The sequence below is a fragment of the Gobius niger genome (assembly GCF_951799975.1).
Source record: "Gobius niger genome assembly, chromosome: 7".
NCBI classification, from domain to species: Eukaryota; Metazoa; Chordata; class Actinopteri; order Gobiiformes; family Gobiidae; genus Gobius; species Gobius niger.
In genome coordinates, this window is record NC_136858.1 from 27,455,577 (window position 1) to 27,469,710 (window position 14,134).

Sequence of the window (14,134 nt, forward strand, 5' to 3'; positions counted from 1 at the left end):
ATAAATGCATATCTGTAGGCTCTACCCACCTGTGTTTGATGCATGTATGGCGGTGCATGTTTTGGATCTATACATAATAATGCACTTCATGATGTTGTTATTGTTACGTATCAAATGCCTGCCATATAAGTGGAGTAATTCTCAAACTTTCAAGAACTGGATTTGACTTATTTAAACCAGATCAAACTCACGCGCCTAGATTTGAATATTTGTTTACTGGAGGACTATAAACATATTCATCACACACAAACTCTAAGTCAAGCCAAAATTGGGTCCATGTTTTTCCACAGTAAATTGTTCAGTAGAAGTGAAAAAAATAAAAAACAACGGCACTCATAGCTAGCGTTAGCATGTGTAGCATAAAGCTAACGCATGACCATATATGGACCATAAATGTGTCTGGGTCAGTCTTTGCTCCAGTTGCTCCATCTTCCCCCATACCTCCAGGCAGAGCCGTGGGAACATATTTTGGTTAGACGGTGCTGAGAGGTGAGATTGTCCCTTAGGGAACGTAGGGTGCTGCAGCACCTTCAGCACCCTAAGTTCCCACAGCCTCCAGGAGCACTCGAGTCAGGATGGCTCATAGTCACAGAAGCCCGGATTAACCCTTTGATCAATGACAGCTTCTTACACTTTGAACACTATTACCTGGAATATTATTTAGCTTTCTGAGTGCCACCAGACCTAACCCAGGTCTGTACCAAAAGTAGGCTATGTGTGAAGTGGTATAAGCTACGACTATAAAATTGGACTCCATTGGTGCAGCTTCGCAATCCATCTTCAACCTCCACCATTTTTTTTCTGTTTTACCTTGTGAATATCAAAATACAGAATATCCTCAAAGTGCTGTTAGTTTAGTCATTGATCAATAGGTCTAACTAGAACACACTGGAAAGAATACCATAACTAACTCTTGGGTCTCAATCCATTACTTGAATTCTGTAGCTCTTAATGAACAATAACCCAGAAAAAGAAAGTCTGAAGTGGTGACGCCTGTAGTACTCTTGCCGTCATAAAGGAAATACTGATACCTGAAGAGGCCCAGACAGTCGTAGTCCTTGTAGAGTTTGAGAATCACTGGTGTCGTGTATCGGGGCATGTAAACAAAAGGTTTTTAGTTGCTTCCACTGGTCTTGCATTGGTTGAAGGCTGCTTCCAACCAATACAAACCATGGAACCCTGGTGTTGATAGTGGGAGTACTAACCGGCTCTCAATAACATCCTCCTTCAGCTCGGGATCAAAGGCCTGATTTCTCTGACTTTGAGCGCTGGTATTATAACTTTGGACCGTACCGTAAGTGTGTTTTCTTCTTTGTTACTGGAGTGGAAACTTTATATCATGTGCAAAAGTTTTGAAAAAGCGTGGTCTTTGATTGAGCAGTGTGAATAATGACTGTGTAGACGTGCTAAGTACACTTGACTGGTTCATATGAGAAAATAAGTTCAATGAACACAGGTTTATTGAGTAGAGAGAACTTAAAAATGTCTTGAAGAAAAAAATATCATACAAACTTAATTGTATTGGTTAGTGAGAACTTAAAAATGATTGAAAAATTATAATTAACAACATTAACTTTTTTGTGTGTGTCATTTATTAATAAACGGTGGACTGACGCATTTTTGTATGTGTAGTTGTATAGTAGTAAAAGTATTGTTTGTAGTAGTAAGGAGTAGTGTAGTAGACCAGTTTTCATTTGGACAACATATTAGTTAATTTAGTTTTATTTTTTTCATTTTAACTATTCTATTAACCTCTTAACCCCCACCTGAACCAAACATATTTTGTCCAGTTTAGCTCATCCAAATCTAAAAGCTTCTTGAAAATAGTGAAGTGACAAAAACACAATAAATTAACAAGCAACAAAAACACTAAGAAGTGATGAAAGAGCCACAAAAAAGTGACAAAAAAAGTGTTATAAACAACAAAAATTTACAATTATCTGTCAAAATAACTATGAAAACATAAAAACTACGAAAAAAAGACATAACAACTGCAAAAACATGACCAAAAAAGTCACGATCAGTTTTGTAGGTCTTGGCTTTCAAATGAGACTCTGGCCTTTTGGCTGTAAGCTCCAGTTGAAACGCTTTTAGATTTGGGTAAAGCTGAACTGGAGATAATGCCATCAGTTAAGGCGGGAATAAAGAGGTGAACAATTCTTTTTCCTTTTCAGGCTAATTCCATATGAATCTAAAATAAATGTTGTCAACATACATTTGATAGTGTTGATGCATATTTAATCATAATCACTGCATCAAGGAGCTCCTGCCAGATTTGTTCCTCTCTTATTGAATTTAAATTACATGAGGTTCTTGTACAGATGTTAGTTTCTTTGTTTTTTGGATTTTTTTTTTTTACTTTTTTTGTACTCTTTATTAACCAATGAAAATCTTGACATTTTAATCATAGTCTTAGTCATTAATTTAGTTTTACTCTCATTTTAGTCTGCAACAATATGACTAAAATTATCTTAGTTAATAGTTACCATCTAATTGTGGTCATATAGTACTTTATACAGTAATTTACTGAACTGTATTGTCTATTTTCTCACATTGCTGCGTAGTCTTATTTTGTTCACTTTTCTAAAACTTTTGCACAGTACTTTTCTATGTGGGGTTGACAAACAGATTGCGACATTTGTTTTGACCGTGCCACACACATTCTCTCTTTGTAGCGTTTAATTTTAGAAACACTTCCATGTCCTTATCTCTCATCATGGGTGTTGCCTGCCCTCTGGTCTGACGTCGGGTGTGGGATCGCCTGTTTTTTTATCATCTAGTTTATACCAATCTCCGAGATGAAAGGATACAACATATTTATTATTTTGGTGGTTGGATCTGACTTGTAATACGGCTACCAAAAAACACAAAAGCCTTCCCAAAAAGCCCTCAATGTCGCACAGATTACAGACTGAATTTCGGCATCTGTTTTGGTGACGCAGCGTGGCGCAAGGAAAGCCATGGTTTGGAAATAGATAGGTGGCCAAAACCAACTTGGCCACATAAACGCCGCCGCGCGTCCTTCTCAATCAAAGAAGGAGGTTTTTAAATTTGTGAAACATCTGCAGTTCATGACTTTTCTTTTTTGGGTTTGCTTTGACAGTGTCCAGAACGTTTGATGCAGACGGGAACCGCAAAGTGTCGCTGGATTCAACTCAGACTCGAGGTGAGCAGCTGGATGTGTGTGAAAAGTATGAAAAGTTAAATCAGATTAACTTAATTGTGTGAATTAATATTGAGAGGCCATTTAAGATCGTTTTTGTTTAATGCACTGCCCAAACCAAAAAACAAGCTGGATTTGACTGTTTTGATCTGGAGCTGCTGCAGTTGGTCAGGTCAAAGTTCATCAACATGTGCCCAAAGAACGAGATCAGCCGACGACCAGAACATCCAGAATGACCAGGTTATTCCATTAGCCCCTTACCTCCCACCTGAACCGAGCACATTTTCTCCAGTTTGGCTTTAACCCAGTCCAAAAGCCTCTGGAAAAAAGCAACAAAACTGAGATGAAAACAATGATGGAAATGTGACAAAAAAGTGAGAAAAACATTGACAAAAAAGTGACGAAAAATTGATGAAAAAGTGGCAAAAATGTCACAAGAAATTGACGAAAAATGGCAAAAATGTGACAAAAAATGACAAAAATATGACAAAATGCAAAAAAAAAAAAAGATAAAAAGTTGACCAAAAAAATGACTAAAAGAAGACAAAAAATGACAAAAATGTGATAAAAAAAAATGACGAAGAAATGACAAAAATGTGACAAAAAATGGTTGACTACCCAACAAAAAAATGATGGAAAAAAAAATCTGATGACATGAGGAAAAAGATCCTCTTGGTTCAGGCGGGAGTTAAGAGGTTAATGGATCATCTCCTCAGATGGCATGGGCATATTTCAAGAGGAAAATGCCTGGATGGAAATCAATCTTCTGACATTGCAGAAACTTATTGAAACAATGTCATTAAGAGTATCACATTGGCTATTGGTTAATCTCCACATTTCTCCATGCTTGGTAATAGTTGTTGAAACTTACTTTGTTTAGGATTCAAGATTTTGTATTATGTTTCTCTCATCCTTGATTGTGGAGCGGGGGGAGGGGGAAGAGGGGTGGGAGGGAGGGCAGGGAGTTCAGCTTCCCGATGGCCTTGCGTATGAAGCTGTTCTTCAGTCGACTGGAACTGACCCAGAGATTCCGCAGTCTCCTCCCTGAGGGCATTACCTTCTTATTTGGAAGAAGAAGAAGAAGAAGAAGAAGAAGAAGAAGAAGAAGAAGAAGAAGAAGAAGAAGAAGAAGAAGAAGAAGAAGAAGAAGAAGAAGAAGAAGAAGAACTGGAAGAGGAAGTGGAAGAAGAAGAAGAAGAACTGGAAGAGGAAGTGGAAGAAGAAGTGAAAGAGGTGGAAGAAGAAGTGGAAGTGAAAGTGGAAGAGGAAGTGAAAGTGGAAGAGGAAGTGAAAGTGGAAGAGGAAGTGGAAGAAGAAGAAGAAGAAGAACTGGAAGCGGAAGTGGAAGAAGAAGAGGAACTGGAAGCGGAAGTGGAAGAAGAAGTGAAAGAGGTGGAAGAAGTGGAAGAGGAAGTGGAAGAAGAAGAAGAAAAAGAAGAAGAAGAAGATCTTTATTCATATAGCGACTTTCGCAGACATGGTCACAAAACGCTTTACATGAGAGAATTTTGGGCAATTTCTTTGTTATAGGGTGAATTTGTACTAAGAGCCAAATTTGTGGCTTGGAAAAGTTCAAATTGAAAATCCAGAGGCCTGTGCTGTCCTTGGCCATCCCCTGTGCATAGTCCAAGCGACACTGACTGAAAAACCAGTGTATAATTTTGTGTGTAAGCTGAAATACCTCTGTCATTCTATCGTTTTAGTGGAGCCAGTGGACGCTTGGAAACCGGACATGAACCTTTATGAATCAGGTAAACAAACAGTCTTCCTTTTCGTTTTCCCCAAACAGGCCACTTTCCAGCCTCGGACACTTCACTTCTCGTCAGCACTACCTCAAGGACAGGATTTTGGTCTTTTTGAGCTCAGCCTGTAATTGCGAGAATCTGTCGTCCAAGTTAAATGCAAAGATTGCCTGTTCCAATTTACTGAAATTATACCAAAACCAACGCACATTTTAGGATTTCTGGAAAGTAGATGACGGAAGCAGCACCAGAAGCCTCTAATGGGCAGTGCCAGTGTGTCTGTGCAATTTTAAACCAGAGATCAAACTAACCCAGAACATCTTCATTTAATTCAATGGGAGGCACATCGGGCCACTGCTTATTTGGAGTAATTGTGTTTTTGTACTGGCAATTTGCATTTTGTAGGTTTCAATTTGCGAGAGCCAGAGCCTATTCCAAGAATCCCCGAACCAGTGTCCCAAGGAGATCCAAGTAAGCCCTAAAATTGAGTCTAATAGGACACTTTTGATGTTCAAGCTTGTAAATGGCTGAGAAAAGGTAGAATTGATGTATTGATGATGGATGAACTGTCTTCCTGCAGACTGTAAAGTGGACCTGGCGTTTTTGATGGACGGCAGTTGGAGCATCGGGAAGCGTCGTTTTAAGATCCAGAAGGACTTCCTGGCAGAGGTGGCACAGACCATCAATGTGGGCGTGGCAGGACCCATGATGGGCATCATCCAGTACGGGTAAGGCTACTGAGTACTAGCATGTGTTCTCTATATTTGACTCTTAATGCTGCTGGGGCCACCTGGGACAATGGAGCACTCAGAGGAGACTTGCAAAGACATCAGGAGAACATGTAAAGTCCGCACAGAAAGGCCCATGAAACGAGCATGACTATATTTCACTTTGTCATGTCTGGGGTTGCTGCAGTTGGTCAGATCTTGTTCAGCATCACTATGCGCCTGAAGAATGAGATCAGCTGACGACCTGAACATCCTGAATGACCAGGTTTTCCCATCAATGGATTTGTTTTCCCCTGACGGCACGGGCATAATTTTCCAAGCCGACGATGCCAGGATTCATCACGCTCATGGTTCAGGGAGCGTGAGACAACATTTTCACACATGGATTGGCCGCCACGGAGTCCTGATCTTAACCCCATGGAGAAGCTTTGGGAGGTGCTGGAAGAGGCTTTGCACAGTGGTCACAAGCTCTCATCATCATCAATACATGAAGATCTTGGTGGAAAATGAATGAACAATAAATCTTTTGACACTGAAGCTTTTTGAAACACTGCCACAGCGAATGGGTGCTGTAATCAAAGACAACTTTTTTTTCACTTTTTTTTTTGTTCAGGCAGCGTATGTTGCAGCATGTTTATGATCATGTCAGGGGAAACAGAACTTCTCCTCACAGTTTCTCCCATAAACTTAAGAACATGCACCGAGGTTGTTCTTCCAAGCACTACTTAAACCTTAATCTTAAAAATAATGGGAGATGGTAGAAAAATGTCATTGGAAACAAAAATTCTGCTTTCCACTTATAACTACTATAAATCCTCTTAACATACTTAAAGTGCATATGACAGGTTTTAATGCTTTTGAAATGATGACTTATTTAGAAGGTTAACATCAGTTGTAAGTTCATCAGTTGCATAAATGACTCAAATCATAGCAACGCTGCCCAAGAAGTGACTTCCTGTTTCGATCCAGCTCGCCAAAATAAAAGCACACAGCTCGTCTCAGTGATTAGCTCAGCACGTACTTGCAACATTACAAGAATATGTTCAAATACACACATTTCACGTGTTTTGTCTGTTAATAGTTAATAAGCAGAAAGAAAGCTGAACTAATTAATAAGATGGTGCTTTTATTTTGGTGTGCTGGATCGAAACAGGAAGTCACTTCTTGGGCGGCGCTGTTATGATTTGAAGTTATGCTCAGTGTCAATTATCATTTTATTTCGGTGAAGCAGCAATTTTAATGCAGAAATGTGTGGCAGAAAAGTTAACGTTAAAGCTGCTGACAGGAAGTGACGTAGAAGAAGGTAAAGCTCCATAGCAGTTTGACTCATTCCCCATTGACTTAACATGGTCGGCACGGCAACAGTTTAAAATCGTTTACCTTCTTCTATAGATACAGACGGCACCTCGTCATAGAAGGGGGCGGGGCTTCGCCAAGGGGGAAAATAGAATCTTTAGAGAAACACAATTTTTCACTCTTTTTAGCCATTTTCTGGTGGAATATGAACTTATTTATCACAAAAATAAAGTCAAATGTAAATCGGGTCCATTTGGATATTTTCTCACTGCAGATTGTTCTGTTGAAGTGAAAAAACGGCAGTTGTAGCTAGCGCTAGCTAACAGTTAGCATTAGCCCGATGCTAACATGTAGCATCATGTTAGCATTCTCAGTTTTTTTATGTATTTATGGGCTGTTGAACCACTTTGCTCCCCCCCATGTCTTTGTATCTTTATTTAGTAGAAAATTATATTCATAATTCAACGTTTGTTACAGTAGTTTTTGAATAATTAGAGAAAATCTACATTTTTTCAAAATTGTTTTCCCCCTTAACTGTTTTCAAAAATGACCATATATGGGCGATTCCAGAGATGCCGTCTGTATCTATGTCACTTCCTGTCGGTGTCCAATAAGGAAGTGAAAGTATAAACAACACAAAAATGGCCAAACTAAAGAAAGCTGGGGACAATCTTTAGCAAAATCTTAATTATAATTGTGTTAACTATCTTTTAGCAAAAATTGTGTCTAATGTGTGATATGCACTTTAACATTTCTTACGGTTTGCGTCCCCTCAGAGACGACCCGATAACAGAGATCAGCCTGAAGTCGTACTCCAGCTCCAGAGACGTGAAGGCGGCTGTGGACAAGATTACCCAGAAGGGAGGCCAGTCGAACGTGGGTGAGTCCGCTCCCCTACAGAGCAAACAATCAACTCGACAGTAAAACTCCACTCGCTGGTGTGAAAGTGAAACACATGCCACTTATCACGAGCTTTACGGGACTGGCACATTTTCACATGCAACAATACAATTAAGTCTAAATTTGCTCAGAGATACAGTTCAGTAAATTACAGTCCTGCGCTGAAAAGCTGTGTTTTTCTTGAATGGTTTTGGTCGAGGGGCGGGTGGCTCGAGCGGCCTCTACTGTCCTCAGGGGGTCAGATGTTGCTTATCCTCCGTCCTGCGAGCGCCCGCTGCCACATGCGCCCTTTATGACTTGCTAAATTTCACTTTATACTGATACAAATAGTGTCTTGTGCTCTCTGTAATCAGCACATAGCGGGCGGTTGTGAAGCGCGGACCATAGTGCCAGTGTCCCGGGCCAGGCTAAATGATAGGATACCACGTCTTCTGTTGGTTTTTACAGTGAGAAAAATGCACTTTATATTGTGTACTCTATATATATGTTTATAATACACACACACTGGAAACCGAAGAGAGATTTTAGTGGTGTTTTATGTGGATGTTTTCACACAAGGCTTGTAATGTTATCTAAGTTCAACACATTAAATGCAATGTTCACAGATCTATGGCGTAGATGGGATGGATTATTACCAGAGCATTCTGTTTTATAGAATAGTGAAAAGCCCTTAAAGGGATATTTCAGGAATTTTGACATAGGACCTCATTTCCTAGTTATCCCGAGTGTTGTTGATTTCTGGAGATACATGTATTTTTTTAATTCATGCAGTTCTTATTTTTGAAGAGTTTTGTGGCGCTAGGCTAGTGCTAGGCTAGTGCATTTCTATGGTATCAGCTAGCTTGCATTAAAAACAGTCTGACCCACTCCACAGTGCACCTGAGGAAAATCACTTATAATGCCAGACTAACCATAAAAATGTCTGTGTCGACAGAATAATTTTTTGTAAATAACTGACCCTTCATCACATGAATGATCGGATTTTGAGGGACTATTTTCTAGCAGATCACTCCGCCGCTGAGTAGCTTATACAACCATGAAGCTGATGCTGCTAAGTTCTCTTAAATGCAAAATGGTTCAAATTATATATATCGACATTTATATGGTTAGTCTGGCGTTTTAAAGGGGGGGTATTATGCAAAATCGACTTTTTCAAGCTTTACATCATGTTATTATGTCATTCCCTCATTAAAAACATGCCTGAAGTGTTGCCTTGGCACATTCACGTAATTTTGAGTAATCTGTAAAAACTCTGATGGCGGCCATTTTAGGGATAGCTTTGCCTGAGTCCTCCTAGGAACGCCCCCACCTCCTGGAGACGCCTTCGAGCTTTCGTCACCAGCCGAGTAACCAACCACTGCTCCTCAGCAGAACCCCCTCCCCACTGATGCCACAGACAGCGTGTGGAGGGGGCGTGTCGCAAAGGGTCAGAGGTTCTTAAAGAGACAGAGGCCTATTTCAAGACATTTGCTACAGCCATTTTGAGAGAGCAATTTTATACAAGGCAGTTATTCTAATTTACTGCATTTACAGACCAACAGAGGGTTTCGTCATCATTGTAGTGTGATATAGACTGGTGCTATGTGAGTGAAAAAAGCATAATACCCCCTCTTTAAGTGATTTGCCTCAGGTGCACTGTGTAGTGTGTCAGACTGTTTTTAATGCAGGCTAGCTGATACCGTAGAAATGCGTTGCACTAGCCTAGCGCCACGTAACTCTTCAAATATAAGATCTGCTTGAATTACAAAAAAAAAATATCTCCAGAAATCAACAACACTCTGGATAACTAGGAAATGAGGCCCTATGTCAAAAATCCTGAAATATCCCTTTAAAGTGGCATTTACAACAGAAAACTGCCATTAATCCTAAATATATTCACTTGTCGAACTGTTACGCTTTTAAAAAGGTACAAAGTTAACACAAGACATGAACATCAGCTTTGGAGTGACGTTCTGTTGCATTTGGAAAAACTCTGCCATATGTCCAAACCAGATCTAGACCCACATATTCCTGGCTCTGACTCTGACTAACGCCTGTGTGTGTTTGCTGCTCCCTGCTGTCTGAACAGGGAAGGCCCTCTCCTACATCAACAAGCTGTACTTCAGCGACGCCACTGGGAACAGGGGGAGCGCTCCGAACGTGGCCGTGGTGCTCGTGGACGGGTGGCCCACGGACAAAGTGGAGGAGGCGTCCAGACTCGCGCGTGAGTCAGGGATAAACATCTTCTTCGTGACCATCGAGGGCCCTGACGAGAACGAGAAGCACAACCTGGTGGAGGCCAACTTTGTGGACAAGGTAAGGACAGATGAAGGGGCTGGAATGTGTTAAGTCATTTTATACCATGGTCTGGGTGAATACTCGATTCTGATTGGCCGGAGGGTGTCCATTGAAAAGTGATCATGTACACCTACACCTCGGCAACAGTTAAGTAATAGTTAAAGCACATTCTATATCACTCCACTGCAGGTGTTTCCATAGTAATGGTAAACAATGAAGATGGAACTAGTTTCAGGTAAAACTGATTAAAAAGTGAAATAACTCCTGCCCAGGACTTAAAAAAGCAAACAGGACCTGATGAATAGTTTCAGTTCGCGGGACCATGGTATAATGCACTCCGAGGTGTCCATTATCAGAACAACCGGACTTACATAAACTATTATTCAAATGTAATAGTCCATTGTTTTGTTAAATCCTATAGAAGCCTATAGAATGTGTTAATTTGGGGCTTGTCATAACGTTGAGCAGTTAGAATTCAGCTATAACCAGTTGTTGCTGTGTCCTTGGGCAAGACAGTCCGCCTGAATGTGTGCCAGGAGATGCCATAGGTGCAGAATGACAGCCATGTGCTGGTCCATCTGCCTCAGGGCAACTGCGGCCAGTGAAATAGCGTACCACCACCAGGGTTAATTTCACCGACTAAAATATTTAGTCTTAATTTTAGTCAAAGTGATATTTTTGACGACTAAAATTGGACTTAAACTAAATTAAACATTTTTCATGAGACTAAAACTATGACTAAAATGTCCTGATATTTTAGTCGACTAAAATAAGACTAAATAAAAATGAAAAGGAGAGACTAAAATCATCCAAACTTCTATTGACAGTCTGAAAGAGCCACAGATTATGTAAATTCTCTGCCAAAGGAAAACTCTGAGCTTTGTTCACGTTGGAGCAGCTCCATGAATTACATTATCATCAAAAGACTAAGACTAGAACTAAATGAAAATATGTTGTCAAAATGAACACTGACCACCCCTGATTGAGATCAACCTGTTAGTATTTACGTGACCAACACCTGCCCCCGGTCTCTGTTCCAGGCTGTGTGCCGCACCAATGGCTTCTTCTCCTTACCCGTCTCCAGTTGGTTTGGCCTGAGGAAGGCAGTGCAGCCTTTAGTGAAGAGAGTCTGTGACACGGATCGCCTCGTGTGCAGCAAAACCTGCCTCAATGCCAACGACATCGCCTTCGTCATCGACGGCTCCAGCAGCGTGGGCACCGGGAACTTCCGCACCGTGCTTCAGTTTGTGGCCAACGTCACCAGAGAGTTTGAGATTTCAGACACAGACACGAGAGTGGGAGCCGTGCAGTACACCTACGAGCAGAGGCTGGAGTTTGCTTTTGGACAGTACAATAACAAGGCCGAGCTGCTGAACGCCATCAAACGCATCAACTACTGGAGCGGCGGGACGAGCACCGGAGCGGCCATCACCTACGCAGCAGAACAGCTCTTCAGCAAATCAAAGCCAAACAAACGCAAGATCATGATCGTGATCACAGACGGACGCTCCTATGACGACGTCAGAGCACCTGCACTGGCCGTGCATCGTCAAGGTGAGCAGCTCTTTACACACATCCTTCCTGCAGAATCACAGGGAAACGGTTTGGAGACCGAAAAGTAAAAGCAAGTTCAGCCATTACTGGAGCAAAAGTGATACACACGAGAGTGCTGCTGACTCTTGATCACTCTTTTTATTGTAAATGATAGACTCAATTAATTAGGTTAACCTCTTAACTCCCACCTGAACGGATCCTATTTTCTCCAGTTTGGCTTTACCCTAATCAAAAAGCTTCTTGGGAAAAAAGCACCAAAATAGCCACAAAAAATGAGAAGAAAACGCGACAAAAATGTGACAAAAATTCAAGAAAAATGTGACAAAATGTGACAAAAATGTGACAAAAATTCAACAAAAATGTGACAAAAATGTGACAAAAATGTGACAAAAACTCAACCATAGAGTGACAAAAACTCAACCAAAGAGTAACAAAAATGTGACAAAAATGTGACAAAAATTCAACATTAATGTGAAAAATTCAACAAAATGTGACAAAAACTCAACAAAAATTCAACAAAAATGAAAAAAAAGAAAAGAAAAAAACACACACAAAAGGTGACACAACACAGCAACAATGCGAGGAAAAGGATCAGTTTTGTGGGCTTTCAAATGAGGTGTTACACAGGCCTATATAATAGCCAAAGAGGACAGAATGCATTTGGTTTAGGCGGGTGGTAAGAGGTTAAAGGGGCTAGATGCAAGTTGGTCATTTTATACTCACTACTGCCACCTCAGGTCGCATGCGTAACTGCAGCTTCTCGTGCATGACGGCACTTTGGAATTAACAACTTTTTGAGTGACAGTGCAGGATTTTAGAGGCAGTTGTGGTGAACAGGTCTATATATTTCTATGGTCTGGATTCATTCTACACAATAGGACAATGCTGGAACATGGAGGGGGAGGAAAATACTTCATTTTAACATTTTTAAACTCTGTATAGTTCCTTTAAAGTCATCATTTTGGTAGAAGTACTAAGAGCAACTCACTCTGGGTTCTGCACTGAACAAAGTCAGTAGATGTTGTAGCGATGGTGGCGCATTGGTAGAGCGGGGTCATCTCATGATCGGAAGCTCATGGGTTCGAATCCCAGCTCCTGCAATGTCGTTGTGTCCTTGGGCAAGACACTTCACCCTACTTGCCTCCAGTGTCTGTGTACATTGGTGCATGAATGACAGTGTGACTTAATGTAAAATGCTTTTGGCCTGATAAAGGTAGAAAAGCGCTATATAAGTTGAGTCCAGTTATCATTTACCATTTGTAGCTTTCCCTCCGCTGCTGTGCACTAAACCCTGTTTTTCACTCCCTCCTGTCTGTCCCAGGTGTGATTGCGTACTCCATCGGCATCGCGTGGGCCGCCCAGGACGAGCTGGAGTACATCGCCACAGACCCCGATAAAGAGCACTCCTACTTCGTTGATGAATTTGACAATCTGTACAAATATGTGTCCAAAATTGTCCAGAACATCTGCCAAGAGTTCAACTCTCAGCCTCGAAACTGAGGAGCGGAGCCACAGCAGCAGAGACTGTAGAGATTGAGGGAGCAGCGTGCGGGACGTCCCGGACACGGATTGTAAAAGGACTCACGTGGAGGTGCTAAATTGGATTCAGCACTACTTTTGTCAGAGAAATAAAAGAGAATAAACAATGATCTACACAAATCTTAAAATAGCCATATCTGGGAATGGATCTGGAATCCTCTCCCTCACAGAGATAAGAGTCAAGTTCAAACGGGGCCAACACTGTTGATTCTGACTGTCGTCTGTCTGTGGAGATTCTCAGTCAAATCAAAACTGGGGTAAACACATGAGTGAAATGTGTGCTTTACTTTACTGTGTCCACTCATCCACATTTTGTGTGGAATAAACACGTTAAAGACTGTAGCTCTAAAATAATTAAACCAGTAATCTCGAGACAGATTTCTAGTATCAAAATGAAAAAATCAACAGGTATTTGACCCTAAAACAATCGCAGTCAAAGTAACCAGATTATTTTTTTTACAGGGAGAACCAGGTACATTTGTGCAGCCCTTCCTGAAATACATTACTTCTACCATGGTGCTTTTATGAACTTTTGTAAAGATGTAAAGAGGAAACTTTGCTTAGTTCTTCCTCACATGAGAAAGATGGTACATATGGGGCATTGTTTAAGTCAAGAGACTTTTCTTGGTGCTGAATTTTGTGGATACAACTGGTTTGTCAGATGTGTATTCAGAGTCTCATTTTTCGACAGTGCATTTTGTGTCTAACTGCAGCTTTTTAATGAAAATATATTTATAATTTTCTGTTTTGTACATGTACATATTAAAATCCTTTTACAATGTTCAAATATTGATCAGTATTTTTAATAAAATTCTTAAAATGTATGGAGTCTTGGAAGTTCATTCTAAAACTGACAGTCGTTATCCATCCATCCATTTTTCTTCCGCTTTATCCGGGGCCGGGTCGCGGGGGCAGCAGTCTCAGCCGTCTCAGCA

The 14,134-nt window shown here is 40.8% G+C and overlaps 1 protein-coding gene across 1 annotated transcript in view; it reads left to right on the forward strand.

Annotated features, from left to right (window-relative positions):
- vit (vitrin) overlaps positions 1–13,936 on the forward strand; it is a 45,838-nt gene extending 31,902 nt beyond the window's left edge. The window contains exons 15-23 of the mRNA XM_079559735.1: positions 1,232–1,294; positions 3,104–3,166; positions 4,867–4,914; positions 5,311–5,376; positions 5,486–5,633; positions 7,706–7,809; positions 9,898–10,124; positions 11,147–11,660; positions 12,982–13,936. Of these exons, the coding sequence (XP_079415861.1) occupies positions 1,232–1,294; positions 3,104–3,166; positions 4,867–4,914; positions 5,311–5,376; positions 5,486–5,633; positions 7,706–7,809; positions 9,898–10,124; positions 11,147–11,660; positions 12,982–13,160 (1,412 nt within the window). The 3' untranslated portion in view covers positions 13,161–13,936. The remainder of the gene's footprint in view (positions 1–1,231; positions 1,295–3,103; positions 3,167–4,866; positions 4,915–5,310; positions 5,377–5,485; positions 5,634–7,705; positions 7,810–9,897; positions 10,125–11,146; positions 11,661–12,981) is intronic.
- The last annotated feature ends 198 nt before the right edge of the window (positions 13,937–14,134 follow it).